Raw genomic sequence first — 21,600 nt, 5'->3', positions numbered from 1 at the left:
TCGTCCGTCCCTCTGTTTGAAAGCTACAATCTCAGGGACTAAAAGATCTAGAGACACCAAATTTGGTATGTAGGCTGCTGGATACTATAGGCAGATCAAGTTTGTTTTTATTTTTGGATCGGACCACTATATCATATAGCTGCCATAGGAACAACAGGTCGAAAATTAAGTTTTAGTATGAAAAACTTTTGGGTTTTTAGAGATATTCCAATAAATCTGACAAAATATTTATTTGGGCTGTTCTTATACATTCTGACCAAATTTGTTTCAAATCGAATAAATATATTATATAGCTACCATAGAGACGCTCAGTCGAAAATGAAGTTTTAGTATGAAAAAGCTTTTTGTTTTTTGATATATCTTAACCATACTCATAGAATATGCATTTAAGTTGGTGTTATACATCCTGATGAAATTTAGCTTAAATCGAATCACTATATCATATAGCTGCTATAGGACCAATCGGTCGAAAAACTTTTATATTCTGTGACATATCTTAACCAAACTAATGTAAAATGCATTAAATTTTATCCTATAAGTCCTGACCGAATTTGGTTTAAATCGGTCCACCCTATCATATAGATGAAATAAAATAATTGTAATAGTTTTGATTTTTTTAAACTCAACATTTAACTATTAATTGTGATTCCGAAAACAGTTTAGCCTTTTTTTTTAGCTTGTTTTTAATAGATTAATAGAGTTTCTTTGAGAGTTAGCAACACTGCCAGAGCGGAGGAGTGGAAAAGGGGAGGGAGTTCATCGATAGTGTTGTGTTGTGCTTGACTGAATGCGCAAGGGTAATGAGAACCATTCAATGAGCCTACGAATTGTCGACTGCGACGCCGACTGCGACTGCGACGCAGCAGCAGCAGCTTTAAACGTATCCTTTTAACTTGGCCAAAACAGTATCGACATCATTCCGCGGTCAAACGCAGCGCGATACGGAATCCAAACACGGAGTTCTTTTTTTTTAAATTCAAAACTCTTCTTCTTCCTGCTGCTCCTACTGCGTCCTCTTCTGCTCCCAACTAGTTTTTTATGTTTGTTCTGTGTGCGCCACGTGAAAGCAAAAAAAAAACAACAAAAAAAAGTGTGGAAAAATCGTAACAGAAACGTACAAATTAAAGTTCATGGCAAAGTAATTAATAAAGCAAAAATATGAATATTAGCTAAGGACAACATAAAATAATTTTAAAAAATCAAATCATTAAAATGTTACTGACAAATAAAAAATATATAATCTATTTAAAAAAAATGCATAATATTTTGGCAGTAATTAAGAAAAAGTAAAGAGAAAAAAGATTAAACAAATAAAAAATTAATTAAATAAAAAGTAATTAATAAATAGAAAATATTAATATTAACTAGAGACATCAAAAAATTGATTAACAGTCAAAAATATCAAATAAATAAAAATAAAATAAATAAGCGCTAGAAATTAATTAATAAATAAAAATTAATAATGATAAAAAAAACTCTTCAATTTTGAAAGTAATGCATAAATGACAAATATTTTTAATAACATTGATTTTTAATTAATAAATGAAAAATATTAATAAAAAAAAATAATAATTTTTAAGGTAATCCATAAATGAATAATTTCGAATAAACAATAACATTAAAAATTAAAAACAAAATATTCCATCCTAACAAGTTCGAAATAGACAAAAAAAAAACAAATTTAACAATTCAAATAAAATCAGTGTGCAAAATCTAGTGCTACAAATTTCGAAAGATTTTTGAAAAATATAACCAAAATACTAAAAGTATAATTCTTAAGAAATACAGTACTAAAAATAATCAAAACTTATTTATTAATAAAAAACAAAAACCTAAACTAAAAACCAGAAAATAGGAAAAATTTTGGAAATTTTCGAAAAATCATTGTGCAAAATCCAGTCCAAGAAATTTCGAAATTCCTTCAAAAAATGATAGTCAATATGAATGTGAATGGTGGCAGCCAGAGCACTCCACAGGCAGAACTCCAGACACATGTCCAGGCGCACTCCCAGGTGCATCCATCAAATGAAAGTGCTGCCAATCAATGTGACTTTAGCTTTCTCAAGCGCAAATATGAAACGCAAGTGGAGCTGCCCTTGGGACAGGATTATGATGCGAATCCGTGGAAGAAACGTCATCTGGATTATGATGTAACTGGCGGCAGCGGGGATATGTGTTTTCAACTGCAGTTGGACACGGGCAACAATAATGCGACAACAGCCACAAATTCGACGGCTTTTATCAATGACCTATTTGCCTATGATAGCAGTCTGCTGGTGCCAGCTGCCTCCTATTGTGCTCCGCCTCCGGAGGCGGATGGCGGTGGCTGGCAGACAGGGGAACTACTCGAATTGGATCATCGCTATAATTCCGGGCTGCAGACAGAGATAAATCAATTGAATGCCACATTGCCACCGCCGCCTCCTCCGCCGCCGCCGCCTTCGTCAGCTACTTCCGCTCCTGCTGCATCCGCCTCCGTCTCCGCCAGTTTTCTGCTGCCGATTGCTCAGAAAACACAGCCTCAGTCGCGTCCAGCCAGCTGCGGTAGACGCAACTCCGAAACGGAACCGGATTTCGAGGATAAAAATCTATCCTGGTTGCTCAATTTCAAGTTCGATGAGTTTCCACATTTATCGCCGGATGTTGGTGGCGGCCAGCGTTTGGGCAATGCCGCTCTGGAGGCGGCCACGCCCACCGGGGCGGCTAACATGGCCAGCAGCCTGTCGGATTGCAGCTCGGCGTCTTCCGCATCCGCATCCGCATCCAATTCGAATCATTCGCATAATTCCGCTCACAGTTGCCTCGATCCGCGTGATCCACGTGATCGATCGCCCAACACAACAACAACGACAGCCACAACATCTGCAACCTGTTCAACAACAACAACAGCAAGCGGTGCAACAACAGCAACAATAAACACACCAACCAAAACGGGACGCAAATTCGAGGAACTCGTCATGGAGGTCACCTCCGAAATGGATGCCAATGATATGATTGTCGCCGAGCATGTTGTGGTCGAGGATACCACCTCCAAGGCGTGAGTATTTATTTTTATTAATTAGAAATTTATTAATTTTCATTTATTATATACGTCGAATGTCACATTCGAACGCTTTTAAAATCGAAAAAAAAACATATGACAAAACATTTTTTTACTTTGACAAAAGGCAAATCTTATAGCTCCGGATTAGCACTATAATTGATGTTAGTATTGATTTTGGGCAATGCTTCGTTTTTGAGATATTTACAAAAAACCAAGGCGTTCGCACGTTACAAAAACAAAAGTCGCTTTCACGGGGAACAGTTCAATTACTGATTTCAGCGAAACCTGAGCGAATATTTTAATGCAAATAATGTTAAATTGTTATGCATTAATGCAACTTAAAAATTATTCTTATTTGAAACCAAAATGTTAGGTGGATTATTTGTTTATTTAAATTTAATCAGTGCCGCGAACAACATGTCGCAACATGTTTTATGTTTTTTGTTTACTTTGTATAAAATATGTAACGTTTTGCTCAGATTCTTTATTATTATTAACTTATTTGATGCCAAAAAAAAGATTTCGTCAAATAATCATAGTAATTAAAACACTTTTTAAATTTTTAAAAAACTGAAAAAACTATAAAAAAAAAACTTAATGTAGTGAAAGTGTTATGATTGACTTGAAAATGTTTCTTGAAGAACATTTCAAATGTGAGTTTTTGATCAATTGTTGTTTTTGACTGCGTTTGACATTTCTGTCGAATTGTCCTTTCATTTATTTATTTATTTTCTTTTAAATTGTATGTTTGTTAGTTGTTTATTTGTATTTATTTTTTTATATTTTTATTATATTTTGAATTAAAAATACTGACTATCTCTTGTTAAGGTATATGCATAAACCAATTAAAAGATTTATAAAAACATTAATCAAGTGTGCATTTGTAAAAGCAGAGTTTTAAATTTTTATTACTTTTTATTTAAATATTGCAAGAATAAAACTTTTAATAGTTACAATAATTGAAATAAGGTTTTTGCTTGGGCAAAGACAGTAGATAACAGAACACAAAGTTTTGAAAGTTTATTTTACCATATGTGTACGAAAATAAATGATAAATTAATTTTCTACATATTTTTAATTTTATTTGATTTGGCAAATTTAATAAACTAATGCATTAGAAAAGCATTAACAAATTTTGAGAAGCTCAATTTAATTTAAATTTATAGTATTGACACTTAATGATTGACAGTTAACAATAGTAAAAAAAAAGAAAGAAAAAAAAATACTTAAAATTTTGCTAGAATAAAATGTGTTTCTTCATATTTATTTTCGATTCGTCTCGTGGTGCCGCCAATCGATGTGGACCACCCTCAATGACGAATGACGAAATGGAACCACTGCTGAACCACCACCACCCCCAACTGGAACCAACCTGAACCCAAACCGAACCAATCTGAACCACCGCAAAACAAGCAGGCCAAAGAAACCACCGTTCACATACACGGAACTCATTGAATACGCCCTCGAGGATAAGGGTGAGCTGACGGTATCGGGCATATACCAATGGATATCGTAAGTACTCAAAAAATCCACCCACCCAACCTTACTAAAGGGTGGCAGGGGCAGGGGCAGGGGCAGGGGAAAGGCAGCCATTTTGTTGCCGGATGCAATTAAAGAAATCTCAAGCATTTTTCCTTTTTTGCCTTTTGCCTTTTCCGTTGGCCACTTTTCTTGCACATTCTTCTTTTTTTCTTCTTCTGCTTGTTGTTCTTACAAAAGTTTATTTACATTTTTATTGTTTGGTTAACAACCAGCAACAACAACAACAACAACTAAAACAAACTGCAACAAAAGTTGCGGAGTTTCTATAATTTATTACCTGTTAAATTTCATTCTACTATATGTTCATTTATTTAGTTTTTTTGTACTCATTGCTTTTGTTGTTTTTTTAGCTAGAAATTTTTGTTGTCGTTGTTGTTCAACAAGTTGTTAAAACAATTCACAAAATAACTTCAACAATTTTGAAACTTGATTTTCAATTCAAATGCAAAATTCTTTCAGGACGTTAAGATTGTTGTTTTATACTAATAATGATATAAGGAGTTGATTAAAAGTGAAAACTTGAGATTTGAAATTTAAAATTTTTAAATTTAAATTTTAAATTTTTAGCATCGAACCCAAGACTTAGAGGAAAATAACTTTTTTTACAAAATTAAATAAATTTAAATGCAGAATGAATTTAAAGGCCAAATCATTTTCAAAATGACATTTCGTTTGAAAATCGGTTAAATTTTGGTCGAGTTATGACGATTTGAAGTTGATCCTACCTTTGACCCAGCTACTTTACAAGTCAAAATTTTTGTCCGATTTGACATGATTTTTGACAAGAAAATGAAATGTCTCAGAAACAGTTTTAAAGTGTTGTTTTATACTAATTATGATATCAGGAGTTGATTAAAAGTGGAAACTTGAGATTTAAAATTTAAAATTTTCAAAATTTCAAAGGGGGTACCCTTAGCATCGAACCCAAGATCTTGAGGAAAATAATTTTTTTTACAAAATAGATTAAATTTAAATGCAGAATGAATTTAGAGACCAAACATTGATAAAAATGGCATTCCGTTTGAAAATCAGTTCAGTTTTGGCAAAGTTATGCAAGTTTGTAGTTGGTAAAATATTTTATTTATCTAGTCTACGCTTGAAATTATCAAAAAATAAAATTATATAAATATATTTTCTACTCGTATAGCTGCTTACTTAATAACTGTCGTCGAAAAGCTCTCGAAGGTTTCTTTATAAGCAAGTTTTGCAAATCTAAAAAAATAAAAAAGACTTTTGGTCTTCATTTGCATTGGAACTCTCGGTTAAAGTTTGTTGTATGACAACTTTTAATTGGATCCATTTTGTTTCTAGAAACGCATTACTTGCTATCTCTTTTACACAGTCTCTCTGTCTCACTTTCTCTGTCTATCTTTGTCTATTTTATTTACCTAGTTTCAAATGGGGAAACCCCCCTGTATTATGTTATATAGACTACATTAGTTGCACATGTACACGTATATATCAAATTCAATGACAATAATAAAAAAACTTTTAACACATTTTTCAAGGTTCATTAATTTGGCCCTCCCCTCCCCTCCCCTCCACTCCCCTACTCCCACCACAGGGTGTGTTCCCTTCCCTCCTGGTGTGCCGCAAATTGTTAAAGTTGTGGGTCGAATCGCAGCAAATGCACCTGTAAATATAAGGGAAGATGTAAAAAGAAGAGCTACACTTAACAAAAAAATTCTCATTTCAATAAATCAGTTTTTGTCTAGAAAAATTTCTAAATTTTATCGGAAATATTTTTCCAAACATTAGAAAAAGTTTCTGAAATATGCTAAAAAGGCTTTCATTTTAAATAATATAATTAAGCATTTTTCAGAAGTAAAGAAAAAACTACTCTAAAAAGCTATAAGAAATATAATTTTTAATAAGTAAAGATAAATTTATGTTATTTTTTCTTAAAAGTATGAGTTCTTGTTTTTGCTTAATAAACGGGCAAAACAATCTCTTGTTAATTGAACTTTTGTTTTTATAAATAAAAAAATAAATAAACCTTAAAAGCGAGAAATCAAATTATAAATATTTTTTTTTTTAAATTACCAGAAAATTTTTAGACATTTTTTTCAACATTCAAAAAATGTTGTAGTGAAAATTGAAATTAAAATATTCAAACTATAGAAATATAAAATATGATTTAAAAAAATGGTATCACATTTTTACATAGATTTAGAAAAATAATTTAGACTTCTAATTTTAGTTTGATTTTCAGTTTGTTTTTTTTTTTTTAGTGTATGGGTATGGGGTAAAAGAAAGCTGGAATCACTGTAAATGTTTGAAGCCACAGCTAAAATGTTGCGTGTAAAAATGCTATATATATATATGTATATATATATGTAAATGTACTCCCCCCCCTTTCCACCCCTCTCTCTTCCGTTTTATGCTCTTCTTCTTGGGGTCTCAACTCGGCAGCAATTTATGACAGTTGCCCATCACCTGGCCCTTTCCACCCCCGATTTTCTCGGCAACCTGTTCATTAAATGTAATGAGCAAGCAGACCAACCAATTTTACTCCCTTCCTCATCACCTTCCCCCCTTCTTCCTGTCTACTATTAAGCCCAGTACCCAAATATTTCAATAGTTTCTAAATATGTGAGAATGTCTGTACGTTCGCATATATACAGTTATCTAAACGAAAAAAAAGAGTTAAGTTAAAGAGTTCCAAATATTTTAGAGAGAACCCAACCTTGAAATAGAATAAAATTATTTAATTCGGATAATTTTAAACAGGGACAGTAAATAATGATTATTTTGTTTTTTTTTTTTTTTTTAAACTGAAAAAATCATTCACTTTTAGTAACTGTAAATAAACATGAAATATACCAAAAATTTTCTATATGGATAATCTATGCGTTTTCTTAAGATTTCTGATTTTTATTATTTTACTCAGAAATAATCATTATCTTTGAGCAAAAAAATAAAACTCAGGAATAATCATTATTATTTTTAAGCAAAAAATATAAATCTCATAGAATAATCATTATCTTTGAGCAAAAACAAAAATAATCATTATTATTTTTAAGCAAAAAAAATAAATCTCAAAGAATAATCATTATCTTGGAGCAAAAAAAAAATAATCATTATTATTTCTAAGCAAAAAAAATAAATCTCATAGAATAATGATTATTTCTTGAGTTTTACATTTTTTGAATCGAAAATAAAACTCAACCAACTCAAAATAACACCTTGAGTTTTATATTTGATTCAAAAAATCAAACTCAAGATATAATCATTATTCTATGAGTTTTATTATATTGCTCAAAAATAATGATTATTCCTAAGTTTTATTCTTTTGATCAAAAGTAATCATAAGTAAAATAATAAAACTCATAGAATCATGATGATTTCTTGAGTTTCAAAATAAAACTAATAATGATTGCAGTCCCTGATTTTGAAGCTACAGTCGTGAAATTTGAAACAAAAAAACATTTCGGTTCTTGAAAAATAATCTTTTTCGATTACGGTTCCGGTTGCGGTGCTCAAAATAAAACGGTTAATTTTGGTATTATTCGCTGGCTATGTTAACACGAAACCATTTTTTTGGCTTAATATTTTAGGAAATATATTATTTTTTTTTGTCTTTATTTCATATATATAGTGATTAAAAAAAAACAAGGAACTGGTCATCTAACAGTCGAGCAGCTCATATCTAAAGTTTTTACTTGCTTAAGCATTTATTTCTGTTGCTGGAACTTTTCATTAACCATTCACAAATTTACTTTGTGGCCCAAAGCAAGCAAAGCAGTTATAAGAAGAGAGTGAGGAGGGAGAAGGGGGAGAGGGGGCGTTGGGTGTAGATAGGAGCTAGGTGGGGACAGGGGGTAGGTTAAGGACTACACAGGGCCGTGTCCTCCGACCGTTTCAAGGCAAATGCAAAGAAAAGCGCCTGCGCAGTCAGTGAATTCACCGCTGAATTCACCCACGCGACTAGCTGGCTCCCTCACTGCCAATTGCTTTTGCTGCTGCAATTGCCCATGAAATTTATACGCTACACACACACACACACACACACACACACACACACGATAATTATTAATTGCCTGGGCTGGCATCGCAGGACCTTTTATGCAGGGTTAAACGCCTGTCGCTTTTAAGGGAGGTTCACAGTACTTACTACCTATCTACTTGTAGCGAGTATTTGCCGTGCCTTTCCGGCCTTTCTACACCTTTTACACGCCTCAATGCATCAGGATCAGGTGTTTGACAAGCGCAACTCCTACAGCAATAATTCCACCTCTCTGTCTACAATTTTATTTTTATTTTCATCCTTTTTTTGGGAGTCACAAGTCGAGGGAATTGTTCTTCCGGTCAATTTGAATTGCATATTGAGTGTTTATTACTTGCGGATCACGCTTCATTGCACCGTGCACAGAGGCAGGATGCGAAAGGTTCTAGGACAAAGGACATACTTGACAGGATCAGGCACAAACTCATTGAACCCACAACTTCAATTGCGTTTCAATGGGATTATAATTCATTATCTATAATACAAAATATTTACATTAATCTTTGCATTTACATATACTTTTTTCGTGTGTTTTCTTATTTAATGTTTATAAATTTTTTTGCAATTCATTAATCGAAAAATATAAAATTTTTAAATTTAAATATAAATAAGTTTCTAGCAATAAATAATTCATATTATAATTCATCATCTATAATGCAAAATATTTACATTAATCCTTGCATTCTCATATACTTTTTTCGTGTGTTTTATTTTAATAATTATAAAATTTTTGCAATTCATTAATCGAAATATGAAAAATATAAAATTTTTATACTTAAATATTAAAAATTTTCTAGCATTAAATAATTCATATTATAATTCATTATCTAAAAAGCAAAATATTTACATTAATTTTTGCATTTACATATATTTTATTCGTGTGTTTTATTTTAATAATTATAGTTTTTTTTGCATTTCATTAATCGAAAAATTAAAAATATAAAATTTTGAAATTTGTATACTCAAATTTTCAAGCAATAAAATAATTCATATTATAGTTCATTATCTATAATGCAAAATATTTACATTAATATTTGCATTTACATATATTTTATTCGTGTTTTTTATTTTAATTATTATACATTGTTTCGAAAAATGAAAAATATAAAACTCATAATTTAAATATTAATAATTTTCTAGCAATAAAATAACCGTTACATCGAAATATTAATTTTCAATAATTCATTTCATGACGTTTTGTAGAATATGCATTCTTTAAATAATACAACATATTATTTTTTCTTTAACTGTAAAAATTGTTCATTGAAAGTTTTTTCATAATTAACACTAAAATGTTATGAAATCTTTCTGGTTTTTTGTTTAACTATCTACAAAAATATTTTCAGTTATTAATTATAGGGGCCATGTTTAGAATTAGTTCGAAATTGAATATTGAAATATTTTTGGACTCTTTTAATGCTTTAAGAGCAAATATTTTTAATTATTTAAAAAAAATAATAAAATATAAATGAAAAACAGAACTAGCCTGAATATTTCACAAGTGTTTCTTACAGTTACTCAAAGCTTCTAGATTTAACAAATTCTATGATCTCTTCTTAGTTTTCTTTTCTGTTTCTGCTTCCAATTACATTTCTCCCTTAAGAAATATTACTTTATAAATAAGTAGCAGAAATTCATAAAAACATTGCATTTTTAATGCATAAATAGTTTTGTAATCTATGAAATAAACTTTCTAAATTTTCTTATTTTACTGTCCACATCACCTGTTGGTGGGCGTGGCGAGTAACGCCCTCAAATTCGATTTAAAAAAAACTTGTATTTTATTTACACAAAATAAAAGCAACTTCTGCTTTGACTGCCAGCCATAATAATCCATAAATTTTGCACATTTACAGCAAAAAAAAAATAAATAAAAAAAATTTGGCGAATAAGCGCAAAATAGCACTAGGGAAAAGGCAAAAGGGGAGAGGGGAGAGGAAAAAGGGAAAGGGGAGAAGGAAGCACCGCAACAATTTATGAACTAAGTTGCGGCAGCAGCAGACCCAATACAAAATATATATGTGTATATACATATAACTACACAAGTATATAAATAACAAATAAAAACGGCACAGAGCAGAGATGATCGACTGTTAGTTACTCATTATTCCAGTATCTTAATCAAATTGAAACAAATAAAAATGAAACATATAAAAAAGTAATCCATGATCAAGTTATTAAATAATAGCAAAACACAAAAATTAGATATTAATTATTGCAATTTAATTGACAAACAAGGAAATTCTGAATTTAATGAAAAATAAAACAAAAAATAAATAGAAAAAGCAAAAAAAAAATATATATATATTGAATGACGCGAGCGGGATTCGAACCGTCGCCTTCATCGACAGCCAAAGCATTTTTTCGTTGTTCAACCTTCATTAATATACATATAATTATGTATATCTTTATTAACTCATCTGTTTATGAACCAAATATGATGAAATTTGCAGTAAACATCCGCAAAGCATCACAAACTCATTGTGTTCAATCTTAAGATTGTAGCTTTAAAATTGCTCAAAATATTTTTTTTTTTTCAGTGGTTTTAAAACAAACTTGATTTAGTTGCTCTAACTCTGAGATATAACTGTTTATAGGAACACATAGACATGCTCACAAACTTGGCAGCCTTAAATGCTTTGAGTACTGGGCTTAATTTATATGTATTTGGAGTGTAGAGTGAAGAAGAAGCAACCGCTAGAAGTAGTTGCCCAGTCTCGGCCTCGGCATCGCCGCCATGTCAAAAATGAAGCAGCTTTCTCTATATAAATATATATATATATATATGTGTGTGTGTGTGTGTGTGTGTGTGTGTGTGTGTGTGTACTGACTTGCGTGCCAGGCACGTACCGACACGGTACGGCCCAGAAGAGAACCAACCAGTCCGAGCGACCAGCCTATCAGACAAAATGCTTGATGAAGACTCAGTCCAGAACAACCCCTCCCCCCCCCACTCAACCCTCCTTGCCCCCAACTCCTCTCCAGGGAAAAGCAAGGAGCATTTTCCCAAAAAAATTAGGAACTTAAACCCAATACAGACTCAACAAATTGTAGACCAGGCCAGGGGCTGGACAGCCGTCTTTCTACCCTATGCAATCCCTCCGCTTTTCATCTCTCCCCCCTCGCCAAACTTACCACCCTTAATGCCTTCATTTTGTGGGGCATGCAACTCCGGATGCCACATTCGACCATTCGCATTTGCTGACGAAACTGAAAACGAAACAGCCAATAATAAAAAAATATTTAAAAAAAAAAATTACAGCAAGCCGAATATTTAATACCCTTTCCGATTATACTGCAGTTTAAAAAATAAGTCTAAGAAATGCTCCGAAAATATACAATTCTTTAAGGACATTTTAAATCCGACCCAGTTCTTATAGATTAAAAATATTCTTATATTTTCAAGACCACGAATATAAGTACAAGAATAAATGTTCTTAAGTACTCAAGACAATATATTCAAAATTTGAGCAGTTAATACATTTATAATATACAAATCGACTCAGCTACGTTGTGTAAAAATTTCAGCCTTCTAGGACTTATGGTTTAGTGTGTGCAATGATCAGTCAGTGAGTGAGCGAGTCAGGACAAAGAGTTTTATATATATAGATTTATTGTTATTCTATGTTTATATACAAACATTTTCTGCTGACTTTGTAACTAATATTTCTCTTTAATATGTTTTTTTACTGGTAAAGAGCGGGAATATTAAAAAAAAAAAAAAAAGAGGCTATATGATTATAGCCGATTTAAACCAATCTTGAACAGAATGTGAGGGACAATATTATATACACAATCTATTAGTTTGCTTAAGATTTCGCAAAAAATAAAAAGTGGCTTATAATAAAGTTGAATTTTTGACCGATACTTACTGTGACAGCTATATGATATATATTTAAATAGATTGAAGAAAGGGTATATTCACATGTGTGTGTGTGTGTGTGTGTGTGTGTAAAAGACCTGTTATTATTATGCCCATTACACTGCTTCCATTCTTCCAAACGATGCCGTGTATTTCGACAATTTCATTCGAGGCCCGAAAAAAAAACCCCAATTCAAATGCGAATACGAATGTGAATGTGAATGTAAATGTGAATGTGAATACGAATGGGGCGCAGTCAGTCATTGAATTCATTGACAATGATGACGACGTTGATAGTAGATATTTGATTATGCGACTCAACCAACTTGCCTCCGATTCACCCCTGAATTCCCCCCTGATTCACCACGATTCACCGCTGAATTCCCCCCTGATTGCATTTGCTCCATCGTTGACAATTCGTAAAGTGCGAGGCACGTTTCCTCTTTCAAAATATATGTACATGCTCGAGTGTGTGTATACTTTTGTGTATCACTGTCTAAACGCCCACGCCAATCGATTGACTGTCGAGGGATAAAAGGGTGCTGTAGGGGGGAGTGTAAAATGTATGATTAAACCATGCTAGACATGCAGCTACTCCATAAAGTACACAACATCCAATTGACTTTGTCCGTATTCTCGACTTTTGACTCCATATTCCGATACAGTTACCATTACCAAATTCCGTTTACCGTATTTAGAAATTTACAAGTGCATGGATTGCTTTGGGGATTCCCCATTTCACCAGCGGGGAGACTCAAGAAAGACGAAGAACTTGACACGCTCCAAAGAGGAAAAAATTACACTAGGTAACAGGCAGATTGTAATCTTAGAAGACATGCCAAATTTTACATTACTTTGGGATGATTTTTAAGTCTGACCAACTTCAAACTTGCGTAACTTTGTAAAAACTGAACCGATTTTTAATCGAAATGTCATTTTCATCATGGTTTGGCCTTTAAAACCATTCTGCATTTAAATTTAATTAATTTTGTAAAAAAAATGATTTACTTTTAAATCTTGGATTTGATGCTAAGGGTCCCCCCTTTGGAATTTTGAAAATTCATAATTTTAAATCCCAAGCTTTCACTTTTAATCAACTTCTAATATCGTAATTAGTATAAAACAACACTTTAAAACTGATTCTGAGAGCTTTCATTTTCTTGTTAAAAATCATGTCAAATCGAACAAAAATTTTGACTTGTAAAGTTGCTAAGTTCGCAGTCTGACCAACTTCAAATTGTCATAACTTGACTAAAACTGAACCGATTTTAAAACGAAATTTTATTTTGATCATGATTTGGACTTTAAATTTATTCTGCATTTAAATTTAAGTCATGTGGTAAAAAATAAATTTTTTTCAAAATTAAGATTTTAAGTATTTAAAGAAAACTAACTCATTCTCGAAAAAAAACAAATTTTTTACAGAATAAAGTTGACAAGGAAAAAGCAATTTGAGGCCAAATCCAGATCAAAAAGCCATTTCGTTTAAAAATCAGTTTAATTTATACAAAGAACTTCACCTTCAGAGTTCCAAAAGTGTTTCAGAACAGTTCTGTCAAATTTATTTTAAAAATGGACAAATCTGTCCTAGAAAAAGATGATATGACAGCACTGGTAAATAATATATAATTAAAAAAAATTGAATTTGTCAAAAAAATTACTGGACTAACTGTAGGTAGAAATTCACCTCCATATTCATTCCATTTGTAGTCAGTCAGTCAGAAATGGCAATTTGAAGTGCCATCTTTCCCGATTGCACATATACAATACAATGAATATAATTTCTGGTTGATGCGTCATGACGTCTGCGTGATATGAGAAAGTGTGGTATAATTCTCTTGGGTGGTTCTATTCGTGTGGGCGGCGGTGTGGAGTTCAGCTGCAGAGTTGTGTTGACGAGTGAAGCCCAAAATGACAGTTATCAGAACATTACAAACAGGGACCATTAAAGGACCTTTCAACTTTAGTCAGACGAATGGCGGAAAAGTGTGCGGAATGGGTAAGGAGGAAAGTCGGTAGCCGGAGACCGTATTATAACCGTGCCGTATTCGTATAACCACCATAGATTTATGCATCCCATTTCATTTCATTTATGAGTCGTCATTGTAGGCAAAAAAATAAAAAAAAAAACAATACTCACATTTAGAGTGCTTTATTGAAAGATATCCTGTGATTTAGAATTTTTTTCTGTTTAAAATAATACGTTTCAACGTAAAAATTATTAATTTTTAATATCTTCTCCTTTTATTGGGCGATTCTTAAGCAATTTTTCAAAAATAGGCAACTTTATTATGTTTAAAAATAAATAAAAATTTTGTGTTATACTTTGGATGTAAAATGTACTTTAATGAAATTGTAATTAAATTAAACTTCTTACTCTATTATGAAATTTGTATAAATAAGAGTAATATTTAAAAAAAAATTTTAATACTGCAACTTTGTGAAAAAAATTTGAAAAAACTATTTTGGAGAATTTTATAATTTAGATTTGGACGAAAATTTTACAAGAAATACTGCAACTTTATGAGAAAAATTAAAAAAAAAAACTACTTTGGAGAATTTTAGATCTTAGATTTAGATGAAAATTTTACAAGAAGATTTTGTATTATGTGAATGCTTAAATTAAATCTTAATTTATTAATCCTATATATGGTCCTTAATTTAAAATAAAGAAGATTAATTTTGATGGAGCTAAACTATTTTTAAAATTATAAAACGAAATACTCAAAATATTTTTGCTCATTCTCAGCTGTGTTCCAAAACTAACTACAAAGCAACCGAAAACCCAGCACAATATTATTTTCAATTGTTTTAATGTTTTAATTTATTATTTATTATTTATTATGTTATAATTAAGTTAACAAAGTACAAAATTTATTTTCATGTTATATTAAAAAAAAATAATAATATTTTAGATGTAAATTTTTCTTTTTTCAAAATACTGAAAATAATTTTTTAGACTAGCTGAGATTTTTTTCAAGTTTTAGTTTTAAAGAAATAATTTTTAGATGCGTACTTACCTGTTTTAAGCACTTTCAATGAGTGCAGGGTATGTAGAAACTACATAGATATAAGTATATATATGTAATATATATTTGAAAGGTATATAAAGTAGCGAAAGATGCGGCAGAGAAATGAAAAGAGAAGGGGTGGGTGGAGGGGGAGGGGGCCTCGCGTGTTGAAATACACAAAATTTTGGATTGCTTTTTAGCTTAGCTGAAGAAGGAGGAAGGGGAGGGAGGGGAGGGGTAGGGCAGCAGTTAACCAATGACATAGCGGGGGTTGTTTTCGGACTTGACGCGTGTGCGGCAAATCGAGTTTCTTTCTCTCTCTCTCCCCTTCTCTTTCTCTCTCTCTCTTTCTCCCTCTCTCCCTTTCTTTCTGTGTGTGCCGTAATTTGAAATACTTTCCATTTTGTAGCCCTTCCCCTGCCACTATCCCTGACTACCCCCTGATTTCTCTGCTTACCCGCTCACTAGGCTTTTGCGTTGGTGTTCAATTTGCAGAGTGGGAGTTCGCTTGGCACGCGATGTCCTTTCCGGTCGACGTAGTTTCCTTTTACATATAGTACATGCTCCCGGCCAACAGAGGGATTTTCCCTTCATTTCTCCATTTTCTTTAGCCCAGTAAGCAAAAAAATACACAGGTTTTTAAGTTTGTGAAAATTAATTGGAAATAACATTAAAATATAGAAAAAATCTAGTTCAATAAAATAAGGAGCAAATTAAATAAATATAAACGAATTCACTAGCGAAACTCCAAATATTACAAGTATTTATGAGAAAAAAAACCAAAACAAAAAACTTATAAGCAAAAATATACATCAAAGTTAGAGTTTGTTTTAAAACAACTGAAAAAGAAACAAATATTTTGAGCAATTTTAAAGCTACAGTCTTGAGATTGTACACAATAGATGTGTGATATTTTGCGGACGTTTGCTGAAAATTTCATTTCAATCGATTCACAAACAGATGAGTTAATTGAGATATACATAATTAAATATAGTTTATCACATGTTTTACGCTAAAAAATGACTTTGACTGCCAATGAAGTCGCCGGTTCGAATCCCGCTCGCGTCATTAATTTTTTTTATGCTTTTCTTTTTTGCCATCAATTAATTAATTAAAAATACAGATACTGGGCATCTAACAGTCGAGCAGCTCTGCACTATTATATTTTCTACTTGGATTTTTTTTATATGGTTGTACGTCCAAATCGCCTGTTCGTGACTGGCAACAAAAACGACGCATAATTTGTGCCACTGCCGCTGTCCGTGTCTCCCTCTCTCTCTCCCTCTCTCTCTCTCTCTCCCTCTCTCTCTCTCTCTCTCTTTCTCTCTTCCCCGTCTCTGTCTCTCTGCCCCACTCACTGCCGCAGTGGCGTGCCATGACGTGTTCCCTGTAAATTGCCTGTTTGAAACTTTAATTGCAACTGGTCAAAAAAGTTTTAATAGTCGTAACTTGGCCAACAAACTGGGGGTAGATTCTGACCAACTCCAATGGCCAACTAGCCAAATAGCTAACCGGCCAATCAAATGCAGTCGCTGCTTAATTTTAATCCACTTTTCTGACCAATCAGCGTTGTTACAATAGCCTGAAAACTAAACAAAAGATAAATCAAAAAATGTTTAGTTTTATATTTAATGTAAAACTTATAACAGTAAGTCTAAAAATTTTAAAAATTAAAAGGGAATCACAAATTAAAATTATGCATATAAAAATTATTAACAATAATAATCAGGAATAAAAAATAAATATTAAATTAATCATAATATTCAAATAATGTATGAAATTATGAGTTTAATATAATAAAATCTTTAAATATATCTGAATAAATGAAAAATGTATATTGATCATTAAATCGAAATTAAATAAACCGAAATTTAAAATTATAATTTAATTACAAATATATTTACGAAAAATTCTATTTAAACTTTCATGTTTTATCTTTTAATACAAATTAAAACTACAAATTGAATGCACATACCAAAATTTTAAAATTATACCAAAAACAACAAGTTATAAAAATAGTTAAACTTAAATTATATTTTAAAATTTACTTATTATTATTTTTCATATATGTGCATTCAATATTTTTATAAAAATTTAAAAATGAATAAAATATATGCTAAGTTTAAGCTTTCTAAAATATTTATTTTTTAAACATTGATAGCAAATATTTCAAATGTCAGATATATTTTTTCTAATTTTGAAAATGTGAATTTTATATATTTACATTGTAATTTTTATATAATCTTCCATACATTTGACTTTAATAACTAAATGAATCATTAAATAATTTGTATCTCCCTCTCTCTCTCTCTCTCTTTCTCTTCCTCTCTTTCTATATCGTGCAGTGATCGCTTTCCGTATTACAAATCAAACGATGATCGCTGGAAGAATTCGGTGAGGCACAATCTCTCCATCAATCCGCATTTTCGAAAGGGAGTCAAGGCGCCTCAAGGAGCCGGACATTTGTGGGCAATTTCCAGCGGAGACTCTGCGGAAAATGTCCTGGCCTGGGAGCATGTAAGTCAAAGAATAAATTGAGAAAATGGAGCTGAAAAAATAACTAAAAGGCCACTCACATTTTTGTATTTATATAATTCTATTTATTTGTTTTTAATAATTTATTTACTCATGAATTTCTTTTTTTTTTGTAAATATTTATTTATTAATTTTTAATTTGGCTATTTATTTACTGAAATTTATATTTATTATTTTTTAAATCATTTATTTATTTACTTACCCATTTATTTCTTATTTTAATTATTTACTTACTTTCAACTTTTAATTATTTATTTATTTGTTTAATAATTTTTATTTTGTCTCTTTTATGTATCTACCAATTTTTTATTTAATATTTTATGAAATCATTTACTTATTACTTTATTCATTTTGTTCACACGCTTTAAATAATGAAAATAAATTAATAACAAACTTAAAATTATTTAAATTATTCGCTTTTATAATTATGATAATTTTATAGTTTGTAGTAAAAAAAAATTATTAAAAAATAAAAATCTGTTTTTTTTTTCATTTAAATTTACTTATGACATAAAAAATATAAGAATTTAAAGCTTAGGCAATAAATACAAATAAAATCATTTAAATATATTTAATACAAAAATAAAAATAATTATTTAAAGATATTTAACAATCGATATGTGAATTAATTAATTTATTGCTAGACAATAAAATAAAATTAAAATTAAATAAAAAATATTAAATCTTAAGCAAATCTTTTATTTAATTATATTTGTTATTAATTTATAGAAAAAGCAACGCTTGGATTTGTTTTTCAAAATGGAATCGATAAATCGGGAGCGCATTCAGCAACATCAGCAACAGATGCAACAGCAACAACAGCAGCAGCAACTGCAACAGCAACATTGCAACTCACCACAACAACAACAACAACAGACTTGCCAACAACAACAACAGCAACATCAAAATGCCTCAAGTTGCATCTACGATGAGGCAGCTGCAGCTGCTGCCGCCTTGACTCAAGAGATGTTGCAACAAGCGGCAGCAACTGAAGCATCGCCAGCAGCAACACATCACAATCATCAACATCAACAACACAATCACAATCATCATCATCAGCAACAACATCATAATCAACAACAGCAACAACAACAACAACATCAACAACAACAGCAACAACAACAACAGAGATTGTTGCCCTTCAACGATCTTTTGAGCGATGAGGAACTGCGCAAAACTGCGGGTCAAATCCTCAATGGAATCCATCGAGAGGTCGAAGTGCAGTCGGTCAACTCTATCATCAGCACCTACCAAGATGTACTCCTAGACAATGGTGAGTTTGTCAAGAAATTTAGATCAAAAATTAAACAAGAAACTGAAAAATCTCCAAAGACAAAAAGGTTGTTTATTAAAAAAATGATTTTCTATATGATATAGTGGTCTGAGCCTAGCTAAATTTGGTCAGCACATAAAATACTTTAGCATTGCTGCAATCTGTGAGTTTGGTTGAAATTTTTTAAGAAATAAAAAAGTTTTTTATACTATAACTTGATTATCGACCGATCGTTCCTATGGCAGCTATGTGATATAGTAGTCTGTAGATTAAGACAATATCATGATTAAGACAATTTTAAACCCTTAACCCGGACTTGGCCCTACCAGAGTTGTGCCCTTGAAAATAATAGTTGTTTTTGCATTATCTCTTACAATGCAACATTACGCATTTTTTAACTATCAAAAAATATTAATTGCCAAAAAATACCAAAATACCAAACATAAGTTTCAATATTTTCGAAAGTTTTTGTCCCTCTTTGTTTTGCATATACTGCATATTTTAAACTATTTACCAATTAAAAAAAAAAAAAAAAAAAAAAATCAAAAAATCAAACCAAACAAATTCTAAATATATTTTTCAAGTTTTAGTCTGATTTCAGAAAAATTTTTTTTGAATGATTAAGACAATATCAAACGCATATTCTGTGAGTTTGGTTGAGGTATCTCATAAAATATAGTAGTTTTTCGTAGTTAAGGCTAATTTTTAACGATCGTTCCTATGACAGCTATATGATATTGTAAGTTGATTTAAATAAAATTTGGTCAGCATGTCCAAAAGTATACCAGATACACAACCACAGAGTTTGGTTGAGATATCTTAAAAAACAAAAGAGGTTTTTATACTAAAAGCTGATTTTCGACCTATCATTATATGATATACTAATCCGATTTTAGGAAAATTTGTTCAGAATGTTTAAGACAACACCAATGGCACATTCAGTAAGATTGGATGTGATACTAAGAAAAACAAAAAAGTTATTCATACTAAAGATTGATTTTGAACAATCGTTCCTATTGTAGCTATAAGATATATTGATAGTGTTCGAGTTAGCTTGAAAAATAAGAAAAATTGTATTTAAGCGTTGCTTTTAATCCTTGTTATTGATGACCTTTTGTTTTTTTTTTCAGAAGACTATCTCAATCCCATCCACAAGGACGTTGTGGTCACTGAAAGTGGACTCCGTCAGCAGCAGCAACAACACCAGCAGCAACAGGGCAATTTGGGAGGTAGCCTTAGTCACTCGCAGTACTATATCACGGAAATCGATCCCATGGAGCTGGGCATACAGATGTCACATCAGGTGGAACCCTCCGAGGAGGAAGTGCTCTTCAGCGATGACTTTAATCTCAATTATTTTGGTTATAATCCCGGCAGCGATATTGTCGCTTGACCGCGTAAACATACGTCAGTCACTGTGCCCCTTACTGTCCCTCTTCCTCTGCCTCTGCCTCTTTCTCTGCCTGCAGCAGCAAGTTCCGGCTCCAGTTGCGGAACCAGCTGTGGAACCAGTTCCGAGCAATCATAATACTCATAAGCCAATTATAAATCAATACTAGTCACACTTACGAACATAACTACTTAAACTAACCACCTTGTGTCCCCATTATTAACCCTAACCTACCTTTAACCTTACTTTTTTTTAAACCCTTAACCCGAACTTGGCCCTACTAGAGTTGTGCCCTTGAAAAATATAATTGTTTTTGCATTATCTCTTACAATGTTAACATTTACGCATATTTTTACTTTCCAAAAAATTAATTGCCAAAAAATACCAAAATACCAAACATAAGTTTCAATATTCTCGAAAGTTTTTTTGTCCCTCTTTATTTTGCATATACTGCATATTTGGTATTTTAAACTATTTACTATATAAAAAAAAAAATAAAAAAATCAAACCAAACAAATTCTAAATATATTTTTCAAGTTTTAGTTTTTTATTTTGAGATTTATAGATTTTGTTGTATATTTGGTATTTTAGTATATTTTTGGTTCGACTTTTTTGGTTTTCAAGTAACATAAAAATACAAAATTATCCACAATTTCAGTTTGCTAAATTATAAATTGCAAAATATTATTGTTAAATTCAAAAAAATAAAAAAAGTAAGAATTAAATATATTTTTAAATATTAAATAGAATTCTTTTGGGATTTTTTAAATTTTTTCAGTTTAGTTTCTTAAAAAATAATAAATTGAATAAAGTAGCTAATTGGGCACAGCACTTCAACCTAGCCCTAAGTCCAACCCTAGTCCCCATATTCCTATTCTCATATCCCCCTTGTATAGTCTAGTCTTCAAAGTACCAATGAATAATATATACGATTTTTT

General features: G+C 31.3%; 1 protein-coding gene across 1 annotated transcript; it reads left to right on the top strand.

The window, feature by feature from the left end:
- Nucleotides 1–1,940: 1,940 nt before the first annotated feature.
- LOC117784411 (hormone receptor 4) lies at nucleotides 1,941–20,665 on the top strand. The gene is made up of 5 exons (XM_034622144.1): nucleotides 1,941–3,037; nucleotides 4,460–4,555; nucleotides 17,810–17,981; nucleotides 18,729–19,272; nucleotides 20,406–20,665. The coding sequence occupies exons 1-5, from the start codon at nucleotides 1,941–1,943 to the stop codon at nucleotides 20,663–20,665; spliced, it is 2,169 nt and encodes a 722-aa protein (XP_034478035.1).
- The last annotated feature ends 935 nt before the right edge of the window (nucleotides 20,666–21,600 follow it).

Source organism: Drosophila innubila, chromosome X (assembly GCF_004354385.1).
Source record: "Drosophila innubila isolate TH190305 chromosome X, UK_Dinn_1.0, whole genome shotgun sequence".
Classification (NCBI taxonomy): domain Eukaryota; kingdom Metazoa; phylum Arthropoda; class Insecta; order Diptera; family Drosophilidae; genus Drosophila; species Drosophila innubila.
The sequence above is the reverse complement of the archived record's forward strand: the minus strand, read 5'-3'. Positions and strand labels throughout refer to the sequence as shown.